General features: G+C 49.2%; 1 protein-coding gene across 2 annotated transcripts in view; it reads right to left on the reverse strand.

Moving 5' to 3' along the window:
- Nucleotides 1-24,280, reverse strand: part of epha4b (eph receptor A4b) — a 401,770-nt gene that overhangs the window by 333,720 nt on the left and 43,770 nt on the right. For both annotated transcript variants that reach the window (XM_070883360.1, XM_070883361.1), the window contains exon 3: nt 4,705-5,365. In XM_070883360.1, the coding sequence (XP_070739461.1) occupies nt 4,705-5,365 (661 nt within the window). The remainder of the gene's footprint in view (nt 1-4,704; nt 5,366-24,280) is intronic.

Consider the following 24,280-nt stretch of genomic DNA (forward strand, 5'->3'; position numbering starts at 1 on the left):
CCCACAGCTTGAGCTGCACTGCGCTGAGGGCCTGGAACGTTCCAGCAGCGGGGAGAATACCGAAGTAAGTTTTAAGCGCAGTTTTGAGCGCGGAAATCAGGCGTGGCTCGCAGGACTGCGCCGTTCTATGCGCGGCCCGAAATTTGACCCCATAGATTCAAGAATCTTACAGCACAGAAGGAGGCTGTTTGGCTCACCATGTCTGTACCAGCTCTCTGTAAGAGCTACCAATTAGTCCCACTCCCCTGCTCTTTTCCATAGCCCTGCAATTTCTTTTTCCTTTTTAAGTATCCAATTCTCTGTGGAAAGTTACTATTATCCCGATAATGATGTGAGTGCCTGCTGGTAAATATGGCTATAATTCAAATATTTTACTCCAAATGTGTCTTTCGTTGAGGTATTGGCAGTTAGTTGAAGGGTATACTTTTAAGTCCTGATCCATAAATAGTCTAATTTGTTGCAATTTCAGTTGTACTTACTGCACTTGGTATCCATAGAATATGCCTCATCATATGTCTCATCGTCGTTCGATATATTCAAAAGGGAGTTAGATGTGGCCCTTATGACTAAAGGGATCAAGGGGTATGGGGAGAAAGCAGGAATGGGGTACTGAAGTGCATGATCAGCCATGATCTTATTGAATGGTGGTGCAGGCTCGAAGGGCCGAATGGCCTACTCCTGCACCTATTTTCTATGTTTCTATGTCAGAGGAAGATTAAACAAGCTATCGTGTCTTTTCACTCTCGTCATATAACGGACAAGATCTCGCTCCCTGTTATCTGCCTCATTAAAGTCCACCTCACAGTGATGGGCGAGGAATCTGTGCAGCAAGTTTATTGAAATGAACACCGATCTGCTGTGACTTCTGCCATTGTTAAGATGTCATCCTGAGATATCGTTGGCACATGGGAGAACGCTGCTTGCGCTGCCACATGTCCTGCAGGATCTCCACAGAATATTCAAACCCCTGATGACTTTGCTGTCCAGAACTGTCACGACCAAAAAAAAAACAACCTATGCAGGTGTCAGAAGAAATAATTTGACATGTTTATCCAGTTTCATTTTTTTTGCATTGATTCTCAAAACGTTGTGGGTGTTGAGTAATGAGACTCACAAAGACTTTTTATTTTTATGCATAATATAAAAAGATGAAGTCATAAATTGCAGGTAGTAATGTACCTGTAAAAATGCTTTGTTCTAATTGTAAAATTGAGTTGATTTGGGTCCAAAATATATAAGTTTCAAAGAGCTGGATTTTCGGTCTTCTGCCGCCCCTGTTAGCGCCCCGGAAGGGCAGCAGTGGCAGCAGGAATGGTTTCCGGGCGGGCGGCCAACTTGCAGTGTCCCGCCGGGAAATTAGTTGCCGGGTTTTGCGGGGGCACTGAGCAGCACCGCCTGGGAACGCCACCGGTTTCAACTGCGCTTCGATTTTGAATTGACGCTAAGGCTCTAGCGCCCCGTAGCGCACCCTAGTGGGAACGTCTGGAAAACCAGACGGTCAGAGCTGTCCGGTTGGCGGTGAGTTAAGTTAGTAATGAATGAAGTAAGTGTGACTGTTTTGTTTATTTTTATGTGTGCCATTTATCCTAATGTGGGGCGGGCGAGGTATTGGGAATGTTTTTTGTGTGTTTTGTGCTGATTTTTTTTTTCTTCAAGCAAGCCTTTCTTAGGGCACTCCGAGGCTGGCTCTTTAGCTCGGGATTTTCAGTTGGTCAGCTGGCCTTGCACCTAAAAGAGGTGTGCAACCCCTCGCTTAGCGCTCCGCTCCACACTCAGGGCCCAGCTGATGAATTTTGTGCCTGAGGACGCAAACCATTTCCCGGTGCAAACTTTGCCGCCCGTCTCCATTACCGCCCGAAATGACCAGAACCACAAATACAGCCTATAGAAACCTAACCATTTCTCAGGATCATCCTGTCTGCTTGACAAGGTTATTTTTTTCCCTCTGTTCTGTTAATAAATATTCCCCCCTCCACAACCCCCTGCAACCTCTATGTGTCAGACTGGGACCGATGATTACATGTGAAGAAATAATTTGTGATTAAGAATGTTGGGCATGAAATATCAGAGGTGCAAAAGTTCACAATGTTCTCCCTCTGACACAAATTGTAGGCTACACAGTTTGCCATTTTCGCTAAAATGCAAAGTGGTTAAAGGGAGCTTGGATACGTTGCATTTTTGTTTTGTGTCGATAAGTCTCAGAATCTGCCTCTGAATACAGAGAATGCTTCAGTTACATCCTATCTTGTTAAGTGAAGGCAGTGGGATGCGAAAACAACGATTCCCCACTCGAAGATTTGTTCTAAGGCATGACAATAAATCTGCAGGAGCAGGTTGAAATCACATGCATGCGGCAGGGGCTGGGGATTAGACATCACACGCTGCCTGCACTTCTAGAAGAGACATCATCTATGTGGGACAGAGTCCATCATCCTCTACTAATCCCAGATTCTGCATTTTCCCAATAGCTCTTATACAGCTGGGTTTTAAAAACACAAACTCAAGCACTGTCACAAATCCCTCCAGTTACTGCACGTGGTATATTTTTTTAATGACTCCCTTTTTGGAAAGGTTTCTGGTCAGACGAGGTTCCATTTCTTCAATTACATTTTTGCTGCAAATCATTTGATCTTTAAGCCAGCATAAAGAGGGAGTCAAAAACAAACATCGAAGTGCTGGATCGGTTATGACCAGTTTTTCACTGCCTTTTAACCGTTAAGTTAGCATAAATGCTCAAAGAGAACATCACCTTTTAAGGGCCTTCCTTAACGTAAGAAATATGAGCAAGAGTAGGCCACCTGGCCCCTCAAGCCTGCTCCGCCCTTCAATAAGATCATGGCTGATCTGATCTTAGCCTCAACTCTACTTCCTGCCCACTCCCCATAACCCTTGACTCCCTTATCATTCAAAAATCTGTTTATCTCCGCCTTAAATATATTCAATGGCCCAGCCTCCACAGCTCTCTGTGGTAGAGAATTCCAAAGATTCACGATCCTCATCTCCATTTTAAATGGGTGACCCTTTATTCTGACACGATGCCCCCTAGTTCTAGATTCCCCCACGAGGGGAAACAGCCTGCCTGCATCTAGGCTATCAAGCCCCCTCAGAATCTTATACATTTCAATAAGATCACCTCTCATTCTTCTAAACTCCAATGAGTATAGACCCAACCTGCTCAACCTTTCTTAATAAGACAACCCCGTCATCTCAGCAATCAACTTTGTGAACTTTCTCTGAACTGCCTCCAATGTAAGTATATCCTTCCTTAAATAAGGAGACCAAAACTATATGCAGTACTCCAGGTGTGGCCTCACCGATACCCTGAACAGTTGTAGCAGGACTTCCCTACTTTTATACTCCAACCCCCTTGCAATAAAGACCAACATTCCATTTGCCTTCCTAATTACTTGCTGTACCTGCATACTAACATTTTGTGTTAAACGTGATCAGGACTGGCAGACAAGTTACCCTCAGGCCCACCCCCTTCTTGCTCACTATTCTTTTTGTTAGGAATCTCAAGGTGAATCTTTTTAAAACTGGAAGTTACTTTACATTGTTCAAAATGGTAATTTTTGCAGCAACATCAAAAAAAAAGAATTGCAATTAATCATCCTATTGAAGGAAGAACGTTTCAAGGCATTATTAGCAACTCAGAAGGTGCCAACGTGTCAGTTTCTATATTTGTTTTGCCATACAGCAATTTGCATTTATATAATTCCTCTATCGTAGGAAAATCTCCCAAGTCACAATAGCTTTGAGTATATAAGAACATAAGAGTAGGCCATACGGCCCCTCGAGCCTGCTCCACTATTCAATAAGATCATGGCTGATGTTCAACCTTAACCTTACTTTTCGTCCCTATCCCCATATCCCTTGATTTCCTTGGAGTCCAAAAATCTATCTACCTCAGTTTTGAAGCTACTCAACAACTGAGCATCCACAACCCTCTGGGGGAGAGAATTCCAAAGATTCATAATCCTCTGAATGAAGAAATCTCTCCTCATCACAGTCTTAAAAGGCCAACCCCTTATCCTGAGTCAACGTCCCCTAGTTCTGGACTCTCCAGCCAGGGGATGCAGTCTCTCAGCAACTACCATGTTAGTCATTCTGTTGCGTGAGGAAGGATACATAAACGCAAGTTGTTATTGGAAGAGACGTCCACACATGTCCACTTTCCAGTCCAAGTCACTGGATTATTTTCCCAGGCGATCTGCTACCAAATCCCACACCTCGCAATGCCATTCCTAACTCAACACAGAACAGAAATCAAATCGGGCACTCCCTGGTCTGTATGACGCAGTTACATGCCCGCCTTTGCCATCTGGAAGGCTGAACCCCAATGCTGCTAGAGTCAGCACTTCCAGCATTCAGATTATTAACACTTTGCCAGCAGGTGCCTCCTGACCTGGCCAGTTATACAGATCATAAACCTCAGTAGTAGAAGGAAGATTTTGCTGGGAATGCCATATTTAGGACCTGTTTTTAAAAAGCAACAGTAGAATATTGCACTGTGCAGCAACACTAATCAGTTCAAGGAACTCTTAGGTACAAAGGTGCATAGCAAGTGACCATTGCTGCTGGAGGACCCACCTTGAGACCTTAAAAGAAACAACAATTCCATCTGTTCAGGGTGGATTGGCCCCACTGTTTTATTCCTTCATGCCAAGACTCCCTGCCCAACATAATAGAAGCAAAGGTACTTACGTTGGCAGGTATCTCTCTTCTCCTCATATCCTGGTTTGCAGACACATCGTCCAATAGGCACCAACCATCCCCCATCGGCACTACAGTGCATTTTAGGCACATCATATTCCTCAGAATTATTCACACAGGAGCCACGGACCTCGACCAGGGAGGAGTCTCCTTCAGTCACTCTGTCTGGAAACTCTGCCAGGTTACGAACTGTTAATGGGCACTTCTTGTAGTAGACCCTCACTGATACCAAAGCGATACAGGCGCCCACATCCTGAAAGGCCAGGTAAAAGCCTTTCTTTGTCAGGGATCCAATGTCCCGTACCTCGGTGTTTAATTTCATCACCCTGTCACCTACATCCACCTGGGTGAAGCTCTCATCAGCAGCAATCGTGTCGATCTTTATGTATTGACTTTCTTTAATGTACCACAAGTTGTTGTTGTTGGACTCATAATAGTAGATGTTAAAGGTCTCCTTGCATGTTCCTGGCACACCCGGCAGGCTGTTGCAGTCTCTGAGAGTAAATTTAATCTCAATATAGATCCGATGGGCGCCATCACGGGGAATCCAACTAGTCCGCAGCCAGTTGTTCTGATAGGCTTCCATGACATTACAGACCTGGTATGTTCGCATCGGAGTGTTCCTCTCATCCATAACGCTGATTTCTTCCCACTGTAATCAAGAAATAGAGCAACAGTAAGAGCCGATAGTAGCTACAAACGCCAAATAATTATGTAGGGCTTCCGCTATCTTTCACAACACGGTGAGGAATGAGTGATTCTGACAACAGCAGACATGTTTTTGTACATTATAGGAAGTCTGTGTGCTGGATGCAGGCTCGATCCCATATCGGCTCATAAGGTATTTCTATATTATATCTTTACTCATGAAATTTAATGCAGGTTAAGTATGGCAAGTTAATGTGATTTCTGGCAAGATTTTTTTTGCTCTTTGTGGGGCGGAGTGGGGAATTTTAGGAGATTAAGTGCACAATGCTGTCTGAAGTTACTACATGTTACATTGGAATAGAAATGATCTCCTGGTTCTGATATTTGGATGCCCCCATGGCGTTTGAATAGAGGCTAACCAAATTATGGATGTTTTGAAGGGCAATGGTGACTATTTATAGGCAGATCTCAAGGAATGTGACTGTACAGCTGTAATGGTTGGCCTAGATTTTCTGCTGGAGTTATGCTGGACATAGAATACATCTCCTCTAGTATGAGCACACATATTCCAATTGCATGCAAATGAAGAGAATACATCATTCAACATGTTTCCTATCATTTGCGCCCTAGCAATGCAAATACATCCCAGTGCAACTATAAGGCCTTCTAGACCAGGAATAACATGTGGAACATCATATTTTATGTTTCATAAAGTTGGAAAAATGATCTTTGGAACAGTACATTGTGTAGCCCAGCAGCTGAGTGCAAGAGACAAGGCTGAAGTGTTTTCAGGCATCTGCAGCCAAAAGTATCAAGTGGACAATCCTAATCGACTTCCTCTCAAAGTCTCCACCATCTAACCAAGATAATTACCATTCCATCTTTCCAATCATAAGTAAAATGATAGGAGTCTTCAATAGCGCTATCCAATGGCACCTACTCACCAATACCCTGCTCAGCGCTCAGTTGGGGTTCCACCAGAAACACTTGGCCCCGGATCTCTTCACCAACTTTAGATCCGGACATGGACAGTAGGGTTGCTAGAGGAGAGTTAAGATTAGCTGCCTTGAACATAGAGGCAGTGTTTGGCCAAGCAAGGAGCCCTAGCAAAACTGAGGTCAATGAGGGTCAAATGGAAAATTCTTCAGAGGTTGGAGTTATATCTGTCACAAAGGAAGATGATCATGGTTGTTGGATGCCAATCACTGCAGTCCCAGGCTATTATTGCAGGAGTTCCTCAAAGCCCAACCACCTTCAGCTGCTTCATCAATGACCTTCCCTCCATCAGAAGGTCAGGAGTGGATGGCTGTTCACTGATGATTCCACAGTGTTCAGCTCCATTCACAGCTCTTCTACTAAGGGTGCAGACCATGCCAGCCTACAGCAGGACTTCATAAAATCTAGGCTTGGGTTCATAAGTAACAGGTAATATTCGTGCCATGCAAGTGCCAGGTAATTATCAACATTTGGGGGTCACCATTGACCAGAACCTTAACTGAATCAGTTATATCAATACTGTGGCTATAAGAACAGGGCAGAAGCTGGGTGCTCTGCAATGAGTGGTTCAACTCCTGACCTCTCATAGCCTCTTCACCAACTAAAAGATTCAAGGCAGGAGTCTGATGGAGTACTGGTCACTCACCTGGATGGGTGCAGTCTCAACAACATTCAAGAAACTTGACACCATCCAGGACAAAGCAATATTCTTGAATAGCGCCCCTACCTCTGACCTCAGTATCCACCCCGCACCATCAACACACTGTAGCACCAGTATGTAAATCTACAGAACGCACTGCAGCAACTCACCAAACTTGCTTCAACACACTTCTCAGCTCCCAAAACTTCTATCACAACAAAGGGCAAGAGTAGCACTATTACGGGAACACCATCATCTCCAAGTTGCAATCATCCTGATTTGAACATATATCAAAATTCCCTCATAGTTGCTGTGTCAAAATCCTGGAACACCCTACCTAACACCATCATGGGGATACCATCACCATGAGGAAGGCAGTGTTCAAGAAGAAAGCCCACCGTCACCTGCTCAGGTAAATGAGGGATCAGGTAAATGCAGTCTTTCCAGCATTGCCCACCTTCCACGAACATTTTTTTAAAGTTGTAAATAAGAATAATTAGGTAACCGAAAGCTTAAGTTAAAAACAATACGTATCATGTACCCAATACTTAATATTCTGCATTCAGCTGGGCAAAACAGATATTTTGTATTTTAAGATCCCCTTTTAGATACCTCATTAAACTCATTCCTAACTACTAGCAAACAAGAATTTCCAAGGACTCAAACTCACAAAGTCACTGGGAGGTCGAAGTTCAACTACTTCCTAATCGAGTCAGTTTTTAACATGGCGCTTGCTTTGTCGCTTCAAACTGTTTCACGGAAAGCTCATGTTTTTCCCTAACCTGTCATATTTTTCCAAAGTTCATGATGAGTGTTTCAAGTTTAGGGGTCTTCCCTGAGATTGTCCCTCAGGTACAGTGATGCGAGTCACTCCCATAAATGGTCTCAATGTCTTACATTTAATGTGTGTGCCTGCACTGGCCAATATTCAACTATACACTGCATAACCCAGGGGTTTAACAATAGATCTGAACTGGATAGCCATAGCTTTCGTATGTTGGCTCCTTCAATCGCTGTGAAGGTGGAGCAAGGACACACTTGGTAAGAAGTGGTAAGGTACTGATCACTAAGCTGGTTTACTTCACCAGGAGTGTACATAAAGAGCAACAGTCATCATCCGACAGTTCTATCCGTATAAGTTGAATTCATGTAATATTACAAAATAATGAACATGCCATGCCTTCCTACATTGGTGGATCACCTGACTTCAAACAAAGTAACTCCTAACCAATGTTCCCTCTATTTTTCTTCGTGCCGCGCGCGGTCCCTTTAACTGGCTGCGTGCCCAATTCAAATTTGCGCACATGTGCGGTTTCTTCCATGTAAAAGCCGGTAAGCGGCCTACATGAGACTACCAAGCCACTGCGCGGCCGCACAGCTTAGCGGGAACGTTGCTCCTAACTATTTTCCTCCATTCCAACCTTCTTGCAGTCTTTACCCAACCAGACTCACTGTCTCTGTCTCTATTATATTGAATCCCTCTCTGTCCACATTCAGAAAGTAGGAGAGACTTCCCAACACAGTGAGGTGTTTATTGATTGCTGGAACAAGCTAACAAATTGCTTCTTATTTACAGTCTATGGGGAAACGACATCAACGCTAGATCATTAGCATTTTAACACTTTATTTTCTCAGTGAATTTTTTTAACTGATGTGATTATACGAAAAGATCCTGAATTGTGACAATGAATATTCCATACCAGTAGGTTTACTTTCATTAGTATTACCAGACTGGCCAATGTAGACCATATCAAGATATTTTTTTTTAAATACATCAGTAGTCTTTGAATTCCCATGAAAAGTTCAGTAAATTCTCGACAGCTAACATTTTCAGCACTGAATCCTCGAACTTAGTGTTCTCTTTATTTGAAATTGACCAACAAATCATTTTATAGCATAAGGATTATGTAACCTCCTCTGGATTCGAACAGAAGTTTTGTTTGTTTGGCTCACTGCATGTTCTAGCATGTTTATCGGCGTTAACACGATATTTCTTCCCAATTGCAGTGCACCTTCTGTTCTCCAATAGTAAATGTAACTGAGAGGCCGTCAGCAAGGAAATAGGACAATGGTGTGAAAATAATAATGCTGCTGAAAGTATGGTCAATACTTGAGCATAAATGCGATAGTTGGTGGGAGGACCGGTTCCTTGTATCTAGATTGCCCCATTGAAATCTCATGGGTATGGTAGTGTAGTGGTTATGTTGCATGATTAGTAATCCAAAAACCAACACTACTAATCCAGTTGGAATGTGAGTTCAAATCTCACTGTAGCAGTTTGAATAAAAAAGCTGGTATTAGTAAAATTAACTGTGAAGCTGACAATTGGTTGCAAAAACCCAAATGGTTCACTAATTGTCCTTCCAGGAAGGAAAGCTGCTGTCCTTACCTGGTCTGACCTATATGTAACTTCAGTACCACGAGAAAAATTGAAAAGTGTTGCAGTACAGAGAGACCTAGGCGTCCTTGTGCATGAAACACAAAAAGTTAGTACAGATTGCACGTCCGAAATCCGGAAACCTCGGGAAAAAGGCCGTTCCGGATTCCACGTATTTCCGAATTTTCGAACGTCTTTGCCTGGGCCGAGGTAGGTGGGGTCGGGCAGCCGTGGTAAGGGGGTGAGGTCGGCCTGCCGAGGTGGGGGGGAGCTAGGGCCGGGATGAGGTTGGGCCACCAAGGGTCGGGACGAGGTAGGGCCGGAGCGTGGTCGGGCCACTGAGGACTGGGGCGAGGTTAGGCCGCCGAGGGCCGGAGCAAGGGAGGGCCGGGACGAGGTCAGGCCTCTGAGGGCCGGGACGAGGTCGGGCCTCTGAGGACCGGGGCGAGGTCAGGCCGCCGAGGGCCAGGGTGAGGTAGGGCCACCAAGGGCCGGGACGAGGTCGGGCTGCCGAGGGCCGGAGCGAGGTCGGGCTGCCGAGGACCGGGGCGAGGTCAGGCCTCTGAGGGCCGGGGCGAAGTCGGGCCAGAGCGTGGTCGGGCCACCGAGGACTGGGGCGAGGTTAGGCTGCCGAGGGCCAGGGTGAGGTCGGGCTGCCGAGGGCTGGAGCAAGGGAGGGCCTGGACGAGGTCAGGCCTCTGAGGGCCGGGGCGAGGTCGGGCCGGGGCGAGGTCAGGCCTCTGCGGGCCGGGACGAGGTCGGGCCGGGGCAAGGTAGGGCCGGAGCGAGGTCGGGCCGGGGCGAGGTAGGGCCGGAGCGTGGTCGGGCCGCCGAGAGCCGGGGCGAGGTCAAGCCTCTGAGGGCCGGGGCGAAGTCGGGCCGCCGTGGGCCGGGGCAAGGTCGGGCCGCCGAGGGCCGGGGCGAGGTCGGGCCGCCGAGGGCCGGGGCGAGGTCGGGCCGCCGAGGGCCGGGGCGAGGTCGGGCCGCCGAGGGCCGGAGCGGGGTCGGGCCGCCGAGGGCCGGGGCGAGGTCGGGCCGCCGAGGGCCGGGTCGAGGTCGGGCCGGAGCGAGGTCGGGCTGCCGAGGGCTGGAGCGAGGTCGGGCCGGAGCGAGGTCGGGCCGCCGAGGGCTGGAGCGAGGTCAGGTCGCCGAGGCGAGGTCGGGCCGGAGCGAGGTCGAGCTGCCGAGGGCCGGGGTGAGGTTGGGCCAGAGCGAGGTCGGGCTGCCGAGGGCCGGGGTGAGGTTGGGCCGGAGCGAAGTCGGGTCGCCGAGGGCCGGGGTGAGGTTGGGCCGGAGCGAGGTCGGGTCGCCGAGGGCCGGGGTGAGGTCGGGCCGGAGCGAGGTCGGGTCGCCGAGGGCCGGGGTGAGGTCGGGCCGAGCGGTCGGCCGAGGGCCGGGGTGAGGTCGGGCCGGAGCGAGGTCGGGCCGGAAGGGCTGGGAGCGAGGTCGGGCCGGAGCGAGGTCGAGCTGCCGAGGGCCGGGGTGAGGTTGGGCCAGAGCGAGGTCGGGCTGCCGAGGGCCGGAGCGAGGTCGGGTCGCCGAGGCGAGGTCGGGCCGGAGCGAGGTCGGGCCGCCGAGGGCCGGAGCGAGGTCGGGTCGCCGAGGCGAGGTCGGGCCGGAGCGAGGTCGGGCCGCCGAGGGCCGGAGCGAGGTCGGGCCGCCGAGGGCTGGAGCGAGGTCGGGTCGCCGAGGTGAGGTCGGGCCGGAGCGAGGTCGAGCTGCCGAGGGCCGGGGTGAGGTTGGGCCAGAGCGAGGTCGGGCTGCCGAGGGCCGGAGCGAGGTCGGGTCGCCGAGGCGAGGTCGGGCCGGAGCGAGGTCGGGCCGCCGAGGGCCGGAGCGAGGTCGGGTCGCCGAGGCGAGGTCGGGCCGGAGCGAGGTCGAGCTGCCGAGGGCCGGGGTGAGGTTGGGCCAGAGCGAGGTCGGGCTGCCGAGGGCCGGGGTGAGGTCGGGCCGGAGCGAGGTCGGGCTGCCGAGGGCCGGGGTGAGGTTGGGCCGGAGCGAGGTCGGGTCGCCGAGGGCCGGGGTGAGGTCGGGCCGGAGCGAGGTCGGGCTGCCGAGGGCCGGGGTGAGGTTGGGCCGGAGCGAGGTCGGGTCGCCGAGGGCCGGAGCGAGGTCAGGCCGCCGAGGGCCGGGTCGAGGTCGGGCCGGAGCGAGGTCAGGCCGCCGAGGGCCGGGTCGAGGTCGGGCCGGAGCGAGGTCAGGCCGCCGAGGGCCGGGTCGAGGTCGGGCCGGAGCGAGGTCAGGCCGCTGAAAGCGAGGGCGAAGTCGGATCGTCGAGGCGGGGGGAGTCCAGATTTCAGAACTTATTTCGGTTTCCGGACAACCCTGCCATGGATCAGCCCGGTGTCCGGATTCCAGAACATTCCAAATTTTGGAACTCCGGATTTCGGACGCTCAAACTTTATGCAGGTACAGCAAGTAATCAGGAAGTCAAATAGAATGTTGGCCTTTATTGCAAGGGGGATGGAGTATAAAAGCAGAGAAGTCCTGCTACACTGTACAGTGTATTGGTGAGGCCACACCTGGAGCACTGCGTGCAGTTTTGGTCTCCGTATTTAAGGAGGGATATACTTGCATTGGACGCAATTTAGAGAAGGTTCACTAGGTTGATTCCTGAGATGAAGGGGATGACTTATGAAGAAAGGTTGAGATGATTGGGCCTGTACTCACTGGAGTTCAGAAGAATGAGAGGTGATCTTATTGAGACATATAAGATAATGAAGGGGCTCAACAAGGTAGATGCAGAGAGGATATTTCCACTCATAAGGAAATCTAGAACTCGGGGTCGCCCATTTAAAACTGAGATGAGGAGGAATTTCTTCTCTCAGAGGCTTGTAAATCTGTGGAATTCTCTGCCGCAGAGAGCTGTGGAAGCTGGGTCATTGAATATATTTAAGGCAGAGATAGACATATTTTTGAACGATAAGTGAGTCAAAGGTTATGGGGACCAGGCAGGGAAATGGAGCTGAGCCCATGATCACATCAGCCATGATCTTATTGTATGGCAGAGCAGGCTTGAGGGGCCAAATGACCTACTCCTGCTCCTATTTCTTATGTTTTTATGTTCTTATAATGAAACTGTCCAAGAAGCCCATATGCAGGAAGACCTGGACAACATTCAGGCTTGGGCTGATAAGTGGCAATTAACATTCGCGCCACACAAGTGCCAGGTATTGTCTATCTCCAAAAAGCGAGAGTCTAACCACCTCCCCTTGATATTCAGCAGCATTACCATCGCTGAATCCCCCACCATCCTGGGGGTCACCATTGGCCAGAAACTTAACTGAACCACGTAAGTACTGTGGCAACAAGAGCATGACAGAGGCTAGGTATTCTGTGATTAGTGTCTCACCTCCTGACTCCCCAAAGCCTTTCCACCATCTACAAGACACAAGTCAGGAGTGTGATGGAATACTCTCCACTTGCCTGGATGAGTGCAACTCCAACAACAATCAAGAAACTCGACACCATCCAGGACAAAGCAGCCCGCCTGATTGACACCCCATCCACCACCTTAAACATTCACTCCCTCCTACACCGGCGTACTGTGGCTGTAGTGTGTACCATCTACAATTTTGTGGATAGAAATTATTTTCTTTGCAAATTTTTAATTGATTCTTTCCTTTGCTGAGACTCTCAATTGTATTTTGTTTTATGCTCAATCCAGCTGGCTAACAGGTTCCTCTGGAGGGTTAGAAGCGTTAAATTAATCTATTGAGACCCTTAAACTGAACGGCTGAAAGTTTCAAAGAAACAGTAGAGTTTACAATGTTTCTTTCCAGAAAAAATGTTTAAAATGGCATTGAGACTGTACAGTAACCAGCCATTTTATCCAGCCCCAGTAGTGTGACCTTGAAGCAGAATAACATTAAGTACCAATTCAGTGTGGACTGTTCACTCTCACGGCTCAAAACTGGCAGCAATTTATTAGCTAGTGAAATGTGGGCCGGGTTGACCGAAACTTCCTGTCAAATTGCTTTCGGCTATTTTGGGAAAACAGACGATTAACATGTTTTACTCGAGAGAGAGAGAGAGATCTTGACTAGCGAGAATTGTGCTTGGTCAGTAAAGGCTGAGGTTTATGACCGATGCTTAATATATATTTATTCCAAGAGCGATTCACATTTTCAAGGTTCTTTATTTTTAATAAAGCAAATAATGGCTGTCAAGAAACTTGAAGTTGAGATCTGGACAATGAACAGTTCAGAGTGTCCACTATACGAGCAAACAGAGAGAACGGACAACAGCTAACCAGCAGCTTCAAAACAGCTGATATATCAACAAAAAGCTGGCAACACAAGCATGGCCCTGATTATAACCTGTGACACGTGAAAACAAAGTTGCTCAAACGGCAGGTGTACCCAACACCTTTACTTGGGGAGAATAACACATACATGGAAACTTGAAGAGCTGAAGAAATACAAATCGTGAAGGGACAACATTGCTGGTGCATTTCTTGACAGAGTGGGCAGAGGAAACGATTCAAGGACACCCTCAAAGCCTCCTCGAAAAAGTGCAACATCCCCACTGACACCTGGGAATCCCTGGCCCAAGACCGCTCAAAGTGGAGGAGAGGCATCCAGGAAGGTGCCAAAGACCGCGCGTCTTTTCGCCGGGAGCCGCGGAAGCAAAGCGCAAACAGCGGAAGGAGCGCATGACAACCCAAGCACCCCACCCACCCGTCCCCTCAACCACCGTGTGCCCCACCTGTGACAGAGACTGTAGGTCCAGCATTGGAACTCATATAAGTATGGAAGCAAGTTATCCTCGACTCCGAGGGCCTGCCTAAGAAGAGAACCATTTCTTGCCGGGGGGTATGTCTGTGGGCATGCTCCTCTGAAAAATGTTTAATGTTATTATTAAAATAATGCATTTTAGTTCATTTTAAACAATTTTGGGCCTCACAAATGATTGATTTTAATCTTAAAAGAAAGTGACATTTGGATTTTTAACATGCACCTTTTTTAATGGCAATGTTTTCCACATTACAACAGTGATTGCACTTCAAAAGTACTTCATTGGCTGTAAAGCACTTTGGGACGTCCAGTGGTCGTGAAAGGTGCTATATAAATGCAAGTCTTTCTTTCAAATCCAGATAATTGCTTCTAAACTGTTGAGGTGAAATAGGGGCAATTATAACTGCTGCTAAACGTGAGGCTTCAGGTGAATGACTGGCTTTCTCTTTAATGGTCGCTCTACATCTTGTAATAAAGGAATAGAACCATACGCTGATGGGGTTAGATGAAGAGGGGTGGGAGGAGGCTCGTGTAGAGCACATACGCTGGCACAGACCAGTGGGGCTGAATGGCCTGTTTCTGTGCTGTAAATTCTGTGTGGAAGTGTGACGGACACACACTATGCATGACTTTATGCCGGTACGGATAAAATCTTAGAATAGATTGTTAAAGCATGTCTGCTCCAGAGCGTCAAATGTGAGGCGCTTTTATGACTGTTTACAAACCAATCCGGGGCATTTTTTGCCCTTTATCTTATGAGAACATTTGATATAACAAAGAAATGAGGAACAAGACGTAAAAACTGTCTCAACAATAATGAAGTCAAAGCTTGTGCTCTCACTGTTAGCAACAAACGTCTGTAAGGGAATTCCCTGTAAAACATCCCCTCCATACATGCTTCCACGGCACACTCTGTAATTATGATTTTATTAATATCCCCAACATCAAGTGTGTGCTGCTGTAAGTGCACATCATACATTTTCCTTATCGGCAATGACATTCCATTTAAAGTTATTTTTAATTTTAATTTGAGGGATTTCTTCATTTTTTTGTTCAAAAGTAGTGAATACTGTTTACAGCACCTGGGAAACATGCTTGGACAAGTTATTGAGAAAGAAAAAAGACTTGAATTTATATAGCGCCTTTTTTAACCAATAAGGGAATTAAGGGTTACGGGAAGCGGGCGGGTAAGTGGAGCTGAGTCCACGGCCAGATCAGCCATGATCTTGTTGAATGGCGGAGCAGGCTCGAGGGGCTAGATGGCCTACTCCTGTTCCTAATTCTTGTGTTCTTATGTTCTTATGTTCTTTCACGACCACCAAACATCTCAAAGTGCTTTACAGCCAATGAAGTACTTTTGGCGTGTAGTCACTGCTGTAATGTGGGAAACGCGGCAGCCAATTTGCGCACAAGCAAGCTCCCACAAGCAGCAATGTGATAATGACCAGAAAATCTGTTTTTGTTATGTTGATTGAGGGATAAATATTGACCAGGACACCAGGGATAACTCCCCTGCTCTTCTTCAAAATAGTGTCATGGGATCTTTTACATCCACCTGAGAGAGTAGACAGGGCTTCGGTTTAACATCTCATCCAAAAGACGTGTCTCTGGGAGGTGAAATAACTCAATGAAAGCAATAACCAGATTTAATGACTATATATCTCTATTAATGTTAATTCAGCTTCCTAGGAGATCAGACTCAATAACCGTGATATATAGTGCTATAAATTAAAGTTCGATAAATTCTAAACACAAAGTTAAAGTTCAACATTCTGTGATTTTTTTTTTAAAGAGGGCTGAAGGTATGACTCCAAGATTACGCTAGTCAGATTCCCAGATCGTTGGGAGAAAGTGCAGAGTCTGTCCTTTGAATACAGACGTAAATTCTGTATGTGAGGGTGGTCTAAATATTTCACGAGAGACACAAAATACTTTCTTTTTCAGGCCTTCTCCGCTCCGTTTTTCGCCCCGGAGCGGCAGCAATGAGATGCTTTGGCCGAGCGGTCAGCCTCCAGCGCCCTGCAGCAATCCTCAGGTCCGGTTTTGCGGTAGCGCGGAGCAGCAGAGCCAGGAAGAGCTGTGCCGGTGTGCAATGCCCCTGGTTCCTGCCTGACCCATCCACCCCGCAGCGCGCCTCGCACTGACCTAGTAAATCAGGCGGTGCAATGGTCCCATCGGCGAAGTGATAAATAATGGACTCCTAAGGCAAGTGTGATTGTATTTCTTTAATTTCTTTTTGTGATTTGCGTTGTGTCGACATGGGCAAGTTTTGGGAATGATTTTGTTGGGTTTTTTTTACAGGGGTTTCCCCTCCACCCCCGCCCCCCCCCCCCCCCCCCCCACCCAGGCGCTCCCGGCCTGTCTCTTTAGCTCGGGAGTCTGCCATGCTAGTGCCCAAGAGAGGTGTACAATGCCTCCTTTAGCGCCCTGGTGCTTACTTACTGAGGAGCGCCCTGGTGCTTACTTACTGAGGCGTAAACTATCCCCGGGCGCTATCTTTCCTGCTCCGCCGCCATTATCGCCCCAAAAACATCAAAACCAAAAAAATCAGCCCATGAAGTGTTCAATTTAGACCAAAAAAAGCATTGATTTAATTTTGGAGAAATCCATCCCTTCACTCCTTCCTTCCAGCTCCCCATTAGAAGCAGTTGAAGAATGTATTCATAAAATCATTTGTTGCAACACAAGATGGAAATTATGCATTTTTTTTTTCCTCAGTAAAATTGTATTCAACGGATTTCATGTGCACACTGTAGCTTAAAGTCAAGGTCACACTAACTAGCTGCATATTATACGCAGATGTTTTTTGATATAAAACCTAATCTAAAAGCTCTTCTTTTAGGATGTCTGTTTTTGGATCCAGAAAGTGACCAATTGTTTCACCAGCAAAAGAGCGTCAGGAGATAATCAAGATTCATAGAAACATAGAAAATATGTGCAGGAGTAGGCCATTCGGCCCTTCGAGCCTGCACCACCATTCAATGAATTCATGGCTGAACATGCAACTTCAGTACCCCATTCCTGCTTTCTCGCCATACCCCTTGATCCCCCTAGCAGTAAGGACTACATCGAACTCCTTTTTGAATATATTTAGTGAATTGGCCTCAACAACTTCCTGTGGTACAGAATTCCACAGGTTCACCACTCTCTGGGTGAAGAAGTTTCTCCTCATCTTGGTCCTAAATTGCTTACCCCTTATCCTTAGACTGTGACCCCTGGTTCTTGACTTCCCCAACATTGGGAACATCCTTCCTGCATCTAACCTGTCTAAACCCGTCAGAATTTTAAATGTTTCGATGAGATCCTCTCTCATTCTTTTGAACTCCAGTGAATGCAAGCCCAATTGATCCAGTCTTTCTTGATATGTCAGTCCCGCCATCCCGGGAATCAGTCTGGTGAACCTTCGCTGCACTCCCTCAAAGATTAAGGGCCCAAGTTTCAGTTGTCCCGCAGAATGGCGTACATCCAAGTGGCCCATTTTGTAGAATTAAAAGTGCGCCTAAAACTTACCTCGCAATTCTCGGTGCTCAGCAGGCCTGTTTAGCAGTCGGCGCAGCACAGCACAAGCAGCTGGGGGCGGAGCTACAGCCCTGCGCCGAAAAGAGTGCCAGCAGCTGCGCGCGTGCACAGTGGAGTCTGCGTGCATGCGCAGTAGCTCCTGGCCCTCCCCGCCCGAAAATCTCCTCAGCGGCAGGGCCCGCCTGACCAGCAGCTCTTCGGTGGTGGGGCCCGCCTGAACTAATCCCCAGTGACGGGGCCCGCCTGAACACCTCCTTGGCGACGGGGCCCGGCCGAACTACTCCCCAGTGGCTGGCCCTGCCCGAACACCACCTCGGCGGCGGGGCCCGCCCGAACTACTTTCTGGTGGCGGACCCGCCCGAACACTTCCTTGGTGGCGGGGCCCGCCCGAACTACTTTCTGGTGGCGGACCCGCCCGAACACTTCCTTGGTGGCAGGGCCCACCCGACCAGTGGCTCTTCAGCGCTGGGGCCCGTTCGAACTACTCCCCGTGGCGGGGCCCGCCTGACCAGCAGCTCTTTGGCGGCAGAGCCCGCCCGAACACCTCCTCGGCAGCGGGGCCCACCCGACCAGCTCTTCAGCAGGCTGTTGGAGGGCTCCCGGTGCTCCCGAACGGATAGGTGCTGCAGTAGCTGAGTCGAAACTTTTACTTTTTTATTTATTGATTGATTTTTTTTTTGAGTGCTTGATTTATTGGTTGATTTATTGATTTATTTATGATTTATTATTGATGATGGCTCTTTATTGCTAAAAGTTTAAGGCTTTGGAAAATCCCCTAACTTCCCTCTAACTTTCCCCCCCCCCGCGCCATCTCTGGCTACCTGCGCTTAATTCTAAAAAGTGTATGCAAGGTTTTTCTGAGCATACAAAGGTTGACACTTACTCCATTCTAAGTTAGTTTGTTGTAACTTTTCGCTGCCTAAACTTGCAAAACAGGTGTAAGTGGCTGGTAACGCCAGCTTTTGAAAAAAAAACTGAACTGAAACTAAACTAAACTAACTCACTAGAACTGGAGCAAACTAAATGCTGGGAATTGTGATTTCTAAGATACTTCAAACTAAACTAATTGTTCCTAAAAAATAGGAGCAACTCCAGCTGAAACTTGGGCCCTTTAAAACCAATCTCAAATATAATTAATTCAATCAATGGGGTGAGAAAGAAATCCACAATTTGAAGTCTGGGTTACAAATTAATAAGTAGCATGTCTTCATAAATGTTCTCCTTAACACTAACTCATCATCACCATCACCATAGGCAGTCCCTCGGAATCGAGGAAGACTTGCTTCCACTCTCACAATAAGTCCTTAGGTGGCGGAACAGTCCAATATGAGAACCACAGTCCCTGTCACAGTTGGGACAGATCGTCGTTGAGGGAAAGGGTGAGTGAGACAGGTTTGCTGCATGCTCTTTCCGCTGCCTGCGCTTGATTTCTGCATGCTCTCGGCAATGAGACTCGAGGTATTATTAGTGTGCAAAAGAAAGATACAGGTTGAGCGTCCAAAATCCGGAGTTCTGTAATCCAGAATGTTCCAGAATCTGGACTCCGGACCGATTGGTGCAGTGTCGTCCGGAATTCGTAAAATGTTCCGGAATCTGGACCCGCCGACCCTGCCAACCTCGAAGTCCCGCCGTTGCCAGACCTCGGGCCTCGCCCCAGCGTACCTCACTTTGCCGCTGCCCGACCTCAAGCCTCGCCTCGCCGCTGCCCGATACTCGGGCCTCGCCTTGCCGCCACTGCCCTTACCTCGAGGCCTCCTCGCCGGCCTGCTCGAACACCTCCTCCACGATGGGGCCGCCTGCCCACCTCCTTGGCAGTGGGGCCCGCCCGAACTCTTCCACGGTGTCGGGGCCCCGCCCCAGCACTTCTCCGACGACAGGCCCGAACACTTCTCCGGTGGCGGGGCCCACCCGAACACTTCTCCGGTGGCGGGGCCCACCCGAACACTTCTCCGGTGGCGGGGCCCACCCGAACACTTCTCCGGTGGTGGGGCCCACCCGAACACTTCTCCGGTGGTGGGGCCCACCCGAACACTTCTCCGGTGGTGGGGCCCACCCGAACACTTCTCCGGTGGTGGGGCCCACCCGAACACTTCTCTGGTGGCGGGGCCCGCCTGAACTCTTCCTCGGCGGCGAGCCCCGCCCGAACACCTTCTCAGCGGTGGGCCCCACCCGAACACCTCCTCGGCGGCGAGCCCCGCCCGAACACCTTCTCGGCGGTGGGCCCCACCCGAACACCTCCTCGGCGGCGAGCCCCGCCCGAACACCTCCTCGGCGGCGAGCCCCACCCGAACACCTCCTCGGCGGCGGGCCCCGCCCGAACACCTCCTCGGCGGTGGGCCCCGCCCGAACACCTCCTCGGCGGCGGGCCCCGCCCGAACACCTCCTCGGCGGTGGGCCCCGCCCGAACACCTCCTCGATGGCGAGCCCCGCCCGAACACCTCCTCGGCGGTGGGCCCCGCCCGAACACCTCCTCGGCGGTGGGCCCCGCCCGAACACCTCCTCGATGGCGAGCCCCGCCCGAACACCTCCTCGGCGGTGGGCCCCGCCCGAACACCTCCTCGGCGGTGGGCCCCACCCGAACACCTCCTCGGCGGTGGGCCCCACCCGAACACCTTCTCGGCGGTGGGCCCCACCCAAACACCTCCTCGGCGGTGGGCCCCGCCCGAACACCTCCTCGGCGGTGGGCCCCGCCCGAACACCTTCTCAGCGGTGGGCCCCACCCGAACACCTCCTCGGCGGCGGGCCCCACCCGAACACCTTCTCAGCGGTGGGCCCCACCCGAACACCTCCTCGGCGGCGGGCCCCGCCCGAACACCTTCTCAGCGGTGGGCCCCACCCGAACACCTTCTCGGCGGTGGGCCCCGCACGAACTCTTCCCCGGCGGCGGGGCCCGCCCGAACACTTCTCCGGCAGCGAGGCTCCAGCGAACACCCCCCTGCTGACATTCCAAAATCCGGAAATACCCGAACCTGGGCTCAGGTGTTTCTGGATTCGTGATGTCAGAAAGACGTTCCAACATCTGAAAAAACGCAAAACTGGAACGGCATCGGTCTCAAGGGTTCCGGATTCGGGGCGCTGCACCTGTACTGCGAATGCTGGAAATCTGAAATAACAACAGAAAATGCTGGAAATACTCCCAGAGGTCAGGTAGAATCTGTGGAGAGAGAGACAGAGTTTCAGGTCGATGACCCTTCCTCGGAACTGGGAAAAGTTAGAGATGTAGCAGATTTCAAGTAAATGTAGGGGCAGGGAAAGGGGGGAGGGGAGGGAAGGGAAGAACAAAAGAGAAGGTCTGTGATCGGATGGAAGGCAGGAGTGATTAAATGTCAAAAGGGATGATGGTACAAGGCAAAAGGAGATGGCACTGGGACAAGTAAAGGAACAAAAGATGGGCCGAAAAAAGGAGTAAATGGGAATGACAGACTCATTAGCAGCAGTCATGTGAGAAAAATAGAGGCAGGGGTTATGGTCTGAAATTGTTGAACTCGATGTTGAATCCAGAAGGCTGTAAAGTGCCCAATCGAAAGATGAGGTGCTGTTCCAATGAAGCTCAATGTAAGCTCGAGAAACAGCATCAGTTCAACAATTTCAGACTGGAAACCCTGTCCCTATTTTTTCAGGTGACAGCTGTTGATAATTCTGCTATTCCCATTTGCACCTCCTCTCGACCCATCTTTTGTTTCTTTACTTGTCCCATTTCCATCTCCTTTTGGCTTACAGTATCATCCCTTTTGTCATTTAATCTTCTCCTACCTTCCACCCTATCCCTTTTGTTCTTTTCTCCCCTCCCCCTTTTCCTGCCCCTGCGCCAGCTTGAAAACTGTTACATCTCTAACTTTTTCCAGTTCTGCCAAAAGGTCATCGACCTGAAACGTTAACTCTATCCCTCTCTCCATGGATGATGCCTGACCTGCTGAGTATTTCCAGCATTTTCTGTTTTTATTATTATTATGGTTCTGATCACACATCTCAATCGTAATTCTACATGTTTTTTTTTAAGCTGTGGCAATCGGACTACATTAATATTCGAAACAAAAAGCACAGTGAACTCCCCACCACACAGCTTCATGTCGACCGTTACCACTGCATTAGTACAGGTAATCAGTTTACCTAATGTCATGCTTGGTACCCTATGGCACAGTACTCACCAGGTATAGTGTGTCAGCTATTGCTGCAGTTGTCACTTTATTTGGAAAGGTTCTGTAGTGAACCAGTGGGAAACTGTTCAATCTGCGCCGTTTCCAGGCCAGGTCCAAGACCACCTCAACTTCTGTCGTCGAGCTACAGTACATGGACAACGCCTGCGTCTGCGCGCACATACAGAGGCTGAACTCCAGGACATAGTGGACGTATTTACTCAGGCGAATGAAAGCATGGGCCTTACGCTAAACATCCATAAGACAAAGGTCCTCCACCGCACAACACTGCCCCCTAGTCATCAAGATCCACGGCGCGGCCCTTGACAACGTGGACCACTTCCTATATCTCGGGAGCCTCCTATCAACAAGAGCAGGCATCGACGACGAGATCCAACACCGCCTCCAGTGCGCCAGTGTCGCCTTCGGCCGCCTGAGGAAAAGAGTGTTTGAAGACCAGGCCCTCAAAACTGCCACCAAGCTCATGGTCTACAGGGCTGTAGTAATACCTGCTCTCCTGTATGGCTCAGAGACATGGACCATGTACAGTAGACACCTCAAGTTTCTGGAGAAATATCGCCAACGATGTCTCCGCAAGATCCTATAAATCCCCTGGGAGGACAGACGAACCAACATCAGCATCCTCATCCAGGCTAACATCCCCAGCATTGAAGCACTGACCACACTCAATCAGCTCAGCTGAGCAGGTGACATAGTTCGCATGCCAGACACGAGACTCCCAAAGCAAGTGCTCTACTCGGTGCTCCTGCACAGCAAACGAGCCAAAGGTGAGCAGCGGAAACGCTACAAGGACACCCTGAAAGCCTCCCTGATAAAGTACGACATCCCCACTGACACCTGGGAGTCCCTGGCCCAAGACTGCCCTAAGTGGAGGAAGTGCATCTGAGAGGGCGCTGAGCACTTTGAGTCTCAATGCCGAGAGCATGCAGAAATCAAGCGCAGGCAGTAGAAAGAGCGTGCAGCAAACCAATTCCACCCACCCTTTCCCTCAACGACTATCTATCCCACCTGTGACAGGGTCTGTGGCTCTCGTATTGGACTGTTCAGTCACCAAAGAACTCACTTCAGGAGTGGAAGCAAGTCTTCCTCGATTCCAAGGGACTGCCAATGATTTGGAAAGGGGTGTGTGTGTTGGGGGTGGGACTGAGATCCACAACATGGCAATCATCACTGCGTTGGGGCAATACCGTGTTCTGATACTAAATCTACTTTTTGTTTTTCTGAAAAACTGATCCACTTTTTCACACATTGTGGGGTGGAAATTTATCTTGGGCGGTCGTGCTAAACAGGCAGTATCGCATCCTGCTCCCGTTACACGCCTTGCTTGATATTCTGTTCTACTAAAATCAATGGAACTGACTATTAGGCGGGGCATATAACAGGTAGCCCTAATGATACAGCCCTAGACGCATTTCCACCTCTGTGTGTCAAGATAGCTAATTGCAGAGATTCATTTGTTCTTTACCAAGTCTGGTAAGCAGGGAGTGATTTATGGTACCAGATTTTGTGAATCTTGAGTGCATTAGGAAGAAATGCTGCTTTTTTTAATCTTAATATGTAGAATGAGGTATCTCACCAGACACATAGTGGCACGATTGTTATTTTAAACCTATGATATTGCCTATGGCTTATCTGCTGCAGAGAGTGATCTGCAGCCCTATTAGGAGTCCTGCTGAGAAGCTATTGGTTAACAGAATTTTCTTTTTAAATTGCGTTACAAGTGAAGCAGGACTAGGCAGTCTCTCAGGAATGCTGACTCGTACTTCAAGGACAGGAGAGAGACGTGTTCCACTGTGGATATGGTGCTGATGAACTGAGTCCATGGTTGGTTATGATAAATTTACATGGTCTGTGAAATAAAATGTTAATGCTCCAGAATGCATGGACTATTTTACATGGTATGATGTTGGGGGGGGGGGGGGGGGGGGGGGGGTGGGGGAGGAGAATTGTCACTCTTGTCAAGCAAGTACCAGAGATGGCTTCAAAAATTAGTTTGCAGCCAATATGAGTCCAGTTCAATTCTGTGGTCAGCTCCAACGCATTTCTCTTCGGGGAGCCTCCAAAGGATTCCTTTCAGTGGCTGGAAAATAATGTTTGATGGATGTCTCAGCGCTTCAGTTGAGCACTCCCACAATCATAAAGCTCCTATCATGGGTTCCTTGAGGCAAAAAAGTCAAGGCAAATATGAAGCAACTAAAACCTCAGCTACAACACTTAAGTGAAGCTTCTTTCTAAAGATCAATATATGGCAAATGTAACTTCTGGAGGTAAAGATAATCTCAATTCAATTCTGCTGTAATGCTCTAGGCTGCAATCCTAATATTGTTCCATTTCATGGAGCAGGCAAGAGGAATGTGTTACTCCCTGAAAGGAGAGAGAGCGAGGAAAAGCAGCACTAAAATGACACAAATCTTAAGTGTTTTTTTTACATTCCACAGCCCTCCTCCCCATTTAACTTTGCAGTGATCGGTTACTAAAATATTAGTTAGGCAAC

This window comes from Pristiophorus japonicus, chromosome 6, assembly GCF_044704955.1.
Source record: "Pristiophorus japonicus isolate sPriJap1 chromosome 6, sPriJap1.hap1, whole genome shotgun sequence".
Taxonomy (NCBI): Eukaryota; Metazoa; Chordata; class Chondrichthyes; family Pristiophoridae; genus Pristiophorus; species Pristiophorus japonicus.